General features: G+C 33.5%; 1 protein-coding gene across 1 annotated transcript in view; it reads right to left on the bottom strand.

Moving 5' to 3' along the window:
• LOC108765810 (uncharacterized) overlaps positions 1 to 6,981 on the bottom strand; it is an 8,165-nt gene extending 1,184 nt beyond the window's left edge. The window contains exons 1-2 of the mRNA XM_018514655.1: positions 6,910 to 6,981; positions 3,282 to 5,454 (exon numbers count right to left, since the gene is read on the bottom strand). Of these exons, the coding sequence (XP_018370157.1) occupies positions 3,282 to 5,454; positions 6,910 to 6,981 (2,245 nt within the window). The remainder of the gene's footprint in view (positions 1 to 3,281; positions 5,455 to 6,909) is intronic.
• Positions 6,982 to 9,953: the final 2,972 nt, after the last annotated feature.

Raw genomic sequence — 9,953 nt, 5'->3', positions numbered from 1 at the left:
GGTCGACTCAATCATAACTTTTGAATCGTAACGAATATCGATTTGCCCTTTTAGCACAACATTCTAGACAGTTATAGCTATCGAAATCCGCAAAAAAAAATTTCGATTTTTTTGACCCAACAAACGAGACTGGACCCTTAAAGAATAAGCAGAAATAATTTAAGAAAAAATTAAATATTGCGAGACATTAAATTTTGAAGAACAAAAGATAAAAAATATGAAAGATAATTAAAGGATATATGTAGCATAGTGTAAAAATTTTTGAATATTCTTAGCAATGCTGAGAGTATTAAAAAATGTTATCTTTATATATAGAGGAAAGCCCCCTATTATGAGATAGGCGCCTAATATGAGATAGCGGCATTTCTGCTAAACTAATAAACGCTATCTATTGGTTCCACCATGAATTTATTGCTCTTGGATTGAAAACTGTTTAGTAGAAAATTCATTATTAGATCATGCTGTAGTCATTGTAAAAAAAGATTTTAGAATTTCGATATCTTCAAGTTTCATTGAGATGAGCCTTTAAATCTTGTTTATTATTTAATAAATAAATATTTGGCATAAATTCTTCATGTAGTGATAGAGTAAGGTCGTACTAATAGAAAAATACGGGATATGTTAAATTGTTTAATTACAGAAGTTAGATTTGATGATCATATAACTATAAGGCGTGGAAATCGTAATATGAGATACCCAGGGTATTTCTAATATAAAATAACCCATGCTTCTATGTCATAGTGAAAATCGTTGCTAAAGAGTAAATATTATTGTATTATAATAAAAAGGACAACCGGAATGAACGTCGAGTGCCTATTTCTGCGATGCTTGATTCCAACTACCTGAAGACGAGTTCTGGGTATAATCTATCGCATGCTTATTTTTCACGCATCCTGGCTGCGTTTGTTTGCATTTTAGAAACATGAAATAAAGTTTTTTAGTTGCAATACTGATGTATCTTGCGTTTTACTATCGATTTTTCGGGGCATCTCATATTAGGAGCACAATTTTTTGAATTTGTGATTTGCTCACTTTTTACATTTCGCTAATTTGAAAAAAAATGGAATTTGAATTAAATTTTATATAACGTTATCTTAAAGCTTATTAAATTCCCTTCAAAATGATCTATTATTTTTTTAAGTTCTACCCATAGACTTCTAGCATTTATCCAAATTGAATTCGATATCTCATAATAGGGGCCTTTCCTCTAGGTATGAAAATAATAAAATAATAAAATTATTTTAAGGGGTTATGCCTACCTGTAAACTTCAAAAAAATCGATTTTTGAATTTTGATATTTTCTTAAAGTACATACTTTCAAAAATTCCCTGCAAATTTCAAGTCGATTCGGCAAAAATTGACGAAGTTATGTGAGTTTAAAGGTATACTGGTTTGAAGTAGGTATTTTACGTGAAATTGCGTGAGTATTTTTTTCTAAATTTTGTACAGTCCGAACTATTGGGAGAAAATGTAGGGGATTTGATTCTAGCTGTTAGGGATTTTTCGGAGATCCTAAGATATGTTTTAGGAGACACCTGCCAAAATCACTTGGCAAACTTCAAATGCATTTTTCTCAAAACCGCATTTTTAAAATCGGTAACCAAAATATCTCGAGAACCGCTGCATCGATCAAAATGAAATTTGGTAGGCTTCTATAATACTACAAAATCTAGTGTTCGATCGTGGCTTTTTTTTTCGTTGCGTTTTTTTTATTGATAAAAACACGAGCGAATTTTGGTAGAAAAATCGTACCTTCGAATTTGAATAGCCGCCATTTTGTCGCAAATTAATTTTTCAGAAAAATGAACAATCGGGCACTAGATAATCTTATATATTAACTAAAGTTTGTCGGTTTTTTTTACTTCAGATAAACCAGCTCAAAGCTGGAGTGATCATTGCAAAACGCTTCTAGAAAATCTGCTTCTGGGAGATTACTCACATCTTCCCTAATTATCGATATTTTGCAATAAAAAAAATACTGAATTATCCTCGAAATACATATATTTAAAAACATAAACGTTCATTTTACAAGCACTTCAAATTTTTTCAAAAAACAATTTCCAAGAATACGTGTTTTTCCGATTATGCAGGTAGGCATAACCCCTTAAGAGGAAAAAATCGGAAATTAATGAGGAAAATATTATATAAAGGTGTATACATAATAACGAAGCTGAAATTGCACGTAACACTCGAGTCAAGCACAATGAAAATGAATATTCTAAATTCATCTTTGATAAAGATTTTAATAAAGGGCACTCTTCTCTGTTCCCCCTCTACTATGTTTTCTCCATTTAATTTATCGCAGCACAATTATATATTATGGAAGAAGAAACTATCCAAAAAAGAAACGCCAAAGAATACAGTAAACAATAAGTTTTGTTCGCCTATCCATCGCGTGATTGGTAGCGGTAATGATGACATTGAGTTACGAACCGGTTTGCATGCGAGTATATGCATCCAATATTCATGTGCAATATCAATGCAACGCGTATTGCTTCAGAGGCAAGCACGCAGGATGAAAGTTGTATATCTAGTTGATAGTAACCATGGGCTCCACGAGGGGAGTGCGAGGGGGAGCGTTACATATAATATAGAATACAACTTTTCTAATTAAATAAAAAACTCGATGCAAATGTTAGAAAACTAATATTTGTAATAAAATTTTGAGAAACACATTTTAAAAATATCAATATTAAAACAAAAACTTGAGTTCGTCTTGGTTACTGCATGTCCAAATTTGTTTGTCATATTACCATTGTGAAGTTAACCACCCAACATTAAAAAGAATAAGTTTCTATGGCTCATTCAATTGCTTATTGTTTGCACGTGTATGCACATTTCGAATTTTCATTTATACGCTTCCAATAGAAAAGTTAATACAGTTGGCGCTCGAATTTGAATTCGTTTGGGTGCTCTCTGTTAGTAATTCTGCCGGCGCCTGTGACAGTAACGTATGCGTAAGGAAAAGATTTTATGCAAAAATCCTCTTTGATGAACATCGTTTAGATAGTTTGCATACCGAAAGATGTCTGAATTTATCATAAAATGTTAATCTGCAGTTTTATTTAGCTTTATATAAAAATTATAAAAATTTTCAAGCTAGAGAAAATTGTACTGAAAGAATTAAGTATTTAGTAATGGCATCTCCAAAAATACATTGATAATTGCATAATTATTCCTTATGTTGATTAACATGTGTTAGATCCTCACTAAACCCTAAATAATTCATCTAACCTAGAATTTCAAATTGCTCAAAATGGATAACATAAATCTCTTTTTACCAGTAGGCGCCGAAAGAGTTCGATCGTCATTGGTAGTAGTTTCAATGGTTTCTTTCAGATTCTGTTGTCTTTTTACTTCATTTTTTACGTTTACATTATAAGTTTTAATCATCTCTTCTAGACTCAGCGGATCCGGTCCATCCTTTAGAGTTTTTGTAGTAGCAAGTAGATTATCGGCTACTTTTCGTACGTTCGTTGCGCTTGCTTTTCCTTCTTGGACTAATCTAATTTTGTCTAAAAGTTCGTTAATCTTCATTCTCTCCCCTTCATCCTTTACACGGACCTCGTGAGGTTTGAACACGTGAAACTGGGTTGTTTTCGTTGGTTCCATACTCTCCATTTTTGATATTGTTCCCGATGTCTTGCGAGATATGAGGCCTATGTTCTCCAGAATTTGCCTCATGTTATCTGGAACGATCTCGATCAACGATCGGCGTTCCGTTGATACCGACATGGATTTTTTCTGTCTGCCATTGTTAACACCAAGTCCGAATTTTGCTAAAAATTCTTTCATATCTTCATTTTTTATCTTAGATGTTGGCAAAGGTTTAAAGTTGGTGTAAGAGTTTGTGTTACTGGTTTTCAGCGGGGACAATGTTGTTGTTACTAGATTAGATGTTTGTAAACCAAATTTTTGGAAAAGTAATTGTATATCAGGTGTTAGATTGTCCATGCCTTTTCCTATCTCTAAAACAGGATTCTCGAAGGTGTTTTGAACGTTTATCGATGATGAATCGCGCACAACAGCTGTTGTCAAACTTGAAGTTGTATAGACTAAACCGTTACTGTTAGGAATTTGGGATTTTATCTCTAAATTATTATTATTCTTTCTAAATACATCTTCTATATTTGTAGCATTTTCCGGTCGAAGTCCAATTAAAGCAAGCAATTCCATTACTTCTGGACGCATTGTTGTCGTTGTGATTTTGCGAAAACCTCCAGAGTTTAAATTGTATATATAAGTGGAATTATATTTTAATTTCTGTCTCTCACGCGCCGGCAAAGTGGAGGAAGAAGAAGAAGGTAAAGGAGAAGAGAGGGGAATTGGTGTCACGTAGATAGGGACTGATTCAGCATTCACGATTTGTAATTTTTCGGAGGTTACCTTTGAACTCTCTGGAATGTATTTAATTTTGTTAGTCGGCGCTATATTTTCTAATGGTATTTGTGTAGTAGCAGTTGGAAAAAGCTGTTGCTTGTCGCAAATTCTTTTAAAAACCGTATCTGTTTCATCAAGTTTTGTTAACATTGTGGTACTTTCGCTTTCTCTCTGTGTCATTGGTGCGTTATATCGCCATTGGTCAACAGACAAAACATTTTCATTATATTTTAAAGAATGAGATATCATTTCTTTCTCTCTCTCAGGTTCCAAGTTAAACATGGAGATATACTTTTTTGTCTTTACTATTTGTGGGGGGATTGTTGTCGCACTAGTACTATATACTACATAAACTTCTTTGTCTTTGATTAATGAAGATCCTTGAAACATTGGTTGTCTAGTGGTAGTTATTTGTTTTTCAGCAATGGTCGGTTGCTTTTGCAGATTTTCCAGATTGAAGCTAAAATTGATTGGCGCTGAATCATTTAGTGTCTCTTTTATAGGTACCATCGAAGACGCTTCCGAATACGTTCCTTTGTGATTTTTATATAATTGCGTTTGTTCAGGGTGTTCTTCATTTACTAAGTTTTCCTTTGGAGCATATGTTACTACAAAATTTTCAAGAGCTTGTTTCTTTTTATCATATTGCGTATGCATTTCTTGCATGAGTATGTTTCCTTCTAATTTCTTATTTTTCCACATTTCGAAGTCTTCCGGATTGGGAGAAGGATCCGTAATTATTTGAACTATTGGTGGTTTGACATGTAGATTCTTGATATTTTCTCTGGAGTCTTCTGTGTTGTAAGGCAAAACTACCATCAAAGCTTTTTGGTAGATATTTCTCGCTTCCTCCATTGTACTTTTGTTCTCATATGTCTCAAGATCTTTGGATGTGATATTAAAAAGGATGTCAATAATCTCATGTCTGGTGAGGTATGGCAAAGTAGAATTTTGGCGAATCAATCTTTCGACTTCGTCAATCGTTCGATTGATCGAGCTCTCGACTTCAGTTTTTGATGGAAGATCATTGCAACGACATAAGCCGATGACGAACAGCATACAAAATAGCACAACCTGTGAAAACAATAATTATTAAAAAAAGAGAGAGAGAGAGAGAGAGAGAGAGAGAGAGAGAGAGAGAGAGAGAGGAGGGGAGGAGAGGGTGGGAGGGAGAGAGGAGGGAGATTACAGTACATTGTATGTGTGTATATAAAATGCTGTTATGGGTTATTACATGTTTATATATGAAGCAACTATAATTAATTATATAATATTTAAAAAGTCTTAAAAAGCATATACATAATCAATTGCCAAGAAAATTATTAAAAAACCAGAATTCTTCTATTTATTAAGGAAATTAATATTTTTATCTTAATAATAATTAAATATTTTTAATTACATCTACTGCATAATAATAACTGTGTTTTACGTACATTTTATGATTTGTATTCATACATCATATATATTAAGTAATCTTATTATAATTCCAAAAACGATTTTTATTTTATTTCAATAAATATAATAGTTAATATTTGTAGGTGTATTTAAATGCTTATAGATCTGAATTAGAATATACACTACGCAACAAAATTATCGCAACAAAATTTTTCATCGAAATTTTGCTATTTTTCAAATGCACATAACTCGGTCAATTTTCATCGTATCAAGACGATTTTTTTTTCATTTTGTAGGTAATTATCTGTACTTTAAGAAAAACTTGATGCGAAATTAGGTGCAAGTCGATGCCGCATTTCCATGTTTTGATAAAGCCCAAGCATTTTTTTTCTTAAAAAATTTGATTGTTTGACGCGCTACCTGAATCGCCCCGATTGTTTTTCGAAAATACCACATAGACCATTGTAAAGTGCACTTTTCAACAAACAATTTGAAAAAAAATTCGAGTCTCTACGATTTTTTTTGACCGAATAATGCCATTTTGAAGTTATTCGGGCATTTTTAACGAATATCGCCAGCATTAGCATTACACGTACCGCGAGGAGGTTGCTGGTCGGACTTTAGGCATCATTTTGGCCCTGAAAAGGTCCGATTATGTAAACCATTTGTTAAATTAGGGACCCCGTGGCTCGTCACTTCCACAGTATTTTCTGACTCCAAACCCTATTTGCCTAATGCCAGAGCGGTCAAGTGTTAGAGGCATTCAATACCGTGTATTGCCACCTCGGCGTCGGATAACCTCTCTTAAACGTTCTTGCATATTAATGCATGCTCTGATTGAATCTTGAGGTATCTCGTGCCAGATTTCATGTACAATTCTCCCAAGCTCTTGCAGATTAGCAGGAGGCCTCTCCAAGTTACGTAATCTCCTATCCATCATGTCCCATACATGCTCAATAGGATTGAGGTCTGAGCTGTTAGATGGATGAGGCAGTAACTGTATATTGTTTACTGCCAAGTACTCACGAGTTACCCTCGCAACATGGGGAAGTGCATCAAGATTAAATCACGGCCTATTCGTCGACGCATTGGAATCACGCAAGTATAATGCAAAACTTCGTTTATGTAACGTACCGCTGTGAATCCTGAGGGTTGGAGAATCATTAGATCTGTTCGATGTTTCATTGATATTTCACCCCATACCATAACGGATCCTCCACCGAACGCTCGAGTTGGATCAACATGATTCGCATCAAAACGCTCTCATCTACGTCGCCAAATTCGGATCTTAGCATCATTCCCAAACAGACAAAATCGAAATTCATCTGTAAACAACACATTTCTCCACTGTCTGGCCGTCCAGTTTCGATGATTACGGGCGTAACGTAGACGAGTTCGCCGATGCACTGTTGTCAACATGGGCACTCTAGCACGAATTCGTGATCTTAAACCTCTTTCGTGAAGGCGTCTTCTTATCATTTGAGTACTAATTCGTCTGCCTGGTAAAGCTTCATTCCCGATTTGTCGCGAAACCCTTGTTGGGACGCGCAGAGCTTCATTGACAATGTTGCGATCCTCCCAATTCGTAGTTATCCTAGGTCGACCTTGACAAGGCCTCCGACGATAAGAATCTGTTTCTTGGTACCGACTAAAAATACGCGATACCGTCGAGCGATTAATACCCATTCTTATTGCTACGGCGCTCTGACTCAATCCCGCCTCTAGCAGGGCTACAATTTGAGCAGATTGAATTTCAGTAAGCTGAGGCATTTTTAGTAAGAAAATAAAATGTCCTGTGCTTTTCTGTATTTTTTTACTAGTATTCACTCTGCATAATAAAATTAATGTTCAATACGGATCCTTCCCCATAATGAGGTTTCGGCATTTGACTCTATCGCGATATTAGTTAAAAACGCTCGAATAACTTCAAAATGGCATTACTCGGTCAAAAAAAATCGTAGAGACTCGAATTTTTTTTCAAATTGTTTGTTGAAAAGTGCACTTTACAATGATCTATGTGGTATTTTCGAAAAAAAATCGGGGCGATCCAGGTAGCGAGTCAAACAATCAAATTAAAATATTTTTTAAGAAAAAAAAATGCTTGGACTTTATCAAAACATGGAGATGCGGCATCGACTTGCACCTAATTTCGCATCAAGTTTTTCTTAAAGTACAGATAATTATCTACAAAATGAAAAAAAAATCGTCTTGATACGATGAAAATCGACCGAGTTATGCGCATTTGAAAAATAGCAAAATTTCGATGAAAAATTTTGTTGCGATAATTTTGTTGCGTAGAGTATATGTATAATATATGAAAAGGAACCACTACATGACCGTTATTAATTAATAAGCGCAAAAGTGTTTACTCCATTAGTATATAAGCGACGCTTGCTGAATTATGTTAAAGAAGAACGAGTTCAAGATGTATGTTAAAGTTGTTTTTTATATCTATGAGCAAATATTGCAAAAAAGCCTTCACTAGATTATTGATGTCAAAGAGTATACTTGGTTAATTTTCACATTCCTAAATCTTTTGTAACATCAACGTTATTTTCCAATACTAATCTATTATTTTCACTTTATTCTTTCAGCTGCATGAAGCAATGAAATTGGCATACCATATGTGTGAAGTAAGTATAAAAATCTTTTCTTGATATATTTTTTCAGAATCGTTTTGAAATTCAAGATATATACATGGAATGAGCTTCTCTAAGAAAGTACATAAATTTTTAAAAGAATCATTTATTTTAATTCATTTTAAGACATACTTCTTTCCTAAAATCCATTTTACATCATTTATAATCTATGTAAAAAACTAATAGTTAAATTTTGTATTTCAGTAATTACAAATCGTGTGCAAAGAAGAATATATAATTTTCATTATTTTGTTAATATAGAACAAGACTGCAAAACAGTGAACACTTTTAAGATGAAAAACTTTTTTAAATCATAAATAAGAAGGATCATACAGCCACATACACGAGATATTTTTGCCAAAGTCATATAATTAAAATAAAAAATCTAAACGTTTCGGCCAAGTCCTGGCCATCATCAGTACGATAAAAGAATGCGAGATGTTAAATAATAAAACGCCAATTAAGATGTAGAAATGAAGTTCATATCTGAAAATTATTCTTATTCTTCAATCCTTTTGACATATGAGCTTAAATCTTATTTCTTGATCGCTGTATGTTAACACGGAATTTCCAAATTCTGACAACAAATTTAAATAAATTATTATCTTAATTTAATTTTATTATCTTAATTTAATTTAAATTATTATCTTAATTTAATTTTATTAAGTGATTTAATTATAAAAACTTACTACGTATTACTATAACAATCAATTACACTGTTGCAATGCGGTGTTATTTGGTGAAGAATATTCACGAAGACGAAGGAATTTTATGTTGGTACGAATATTAAGCAAGAATGTTTGTGTAATTATAATGACATTGTCAGCGTTTCGAGACGGTATTTATTTGTAATAAGGAAAAAGGAAAGGGAAAATTTAGGAGAAAAGTTAGGAGGGGATGATATATTAGCCAAGGGGAAACTATTTTTTAATTATGAGTATAAAAATATCAGGGAAACGTAATGTGTCACTCTGCTTATTTAATATAAAATCTTATTTTTTTATGTGTATCATCTTTGATACTATTCTTTTATAGTAAGATATTTCTGAGTCTAGAATTTTTGTGTTATCCAAGTCAATTTTGTGATCATGTTCTAATTGATGTTGGTAGACCACAGAAATTGCATTAGAAGGTTTATTTTCCGTACATCGGCTTTTTGTTCTTTCAGCTAAGTGTTCAATTTCCGTTTAGTCTGAACAACATAAGACGTATTGCAATCAGAACAATTTATTTGGTAGACAACATTTGAACGGTTTTCTTTTTTTAATTTATCTTTTCCAGTTTTATAAAAAGGTTTAAAGAATTCTGTAACGTCCGGTGCGCCTACAATATAGCGCCCCGTCCGTTTACCAAGCGAGCGCGAGCACGAAATATAGCGAACGATATAATACGTGCCAACTACAAGCGCGTATAGCTATAGGCCAAGCCACCGAAACCGTCGCGTTCGAACGCCGCGCCTGCGCCAAAACATAAATGCCGAAAACGATGCAAGACGCACTTTTACGAGAAAACACCGTTAACACGATGTAAGGAATAATT

Source organism: Trachymyrmex cornetzi, unplaced genomic scaffold (assembly GCF_001594075.2).
Source record: "Trachymyrmex cornetzi isolate Tcor2-1 unplaced genomic scaffold, Tcor1.1 scaffold545, whole genome shotgun sequence".
Taxonomy (NCBI): domain Eukaryota; kingdom Metazoa; phylum Arthropoda; class Insecta; order Hymenoptera; family Formicidae; genus Trachymyrmex; species Trachymyrmex cornetzi.
Note: the sequence above shows the minus strand (reverse complement) of the source record. Positions and strands in the feature narration are given on the sequence as shown.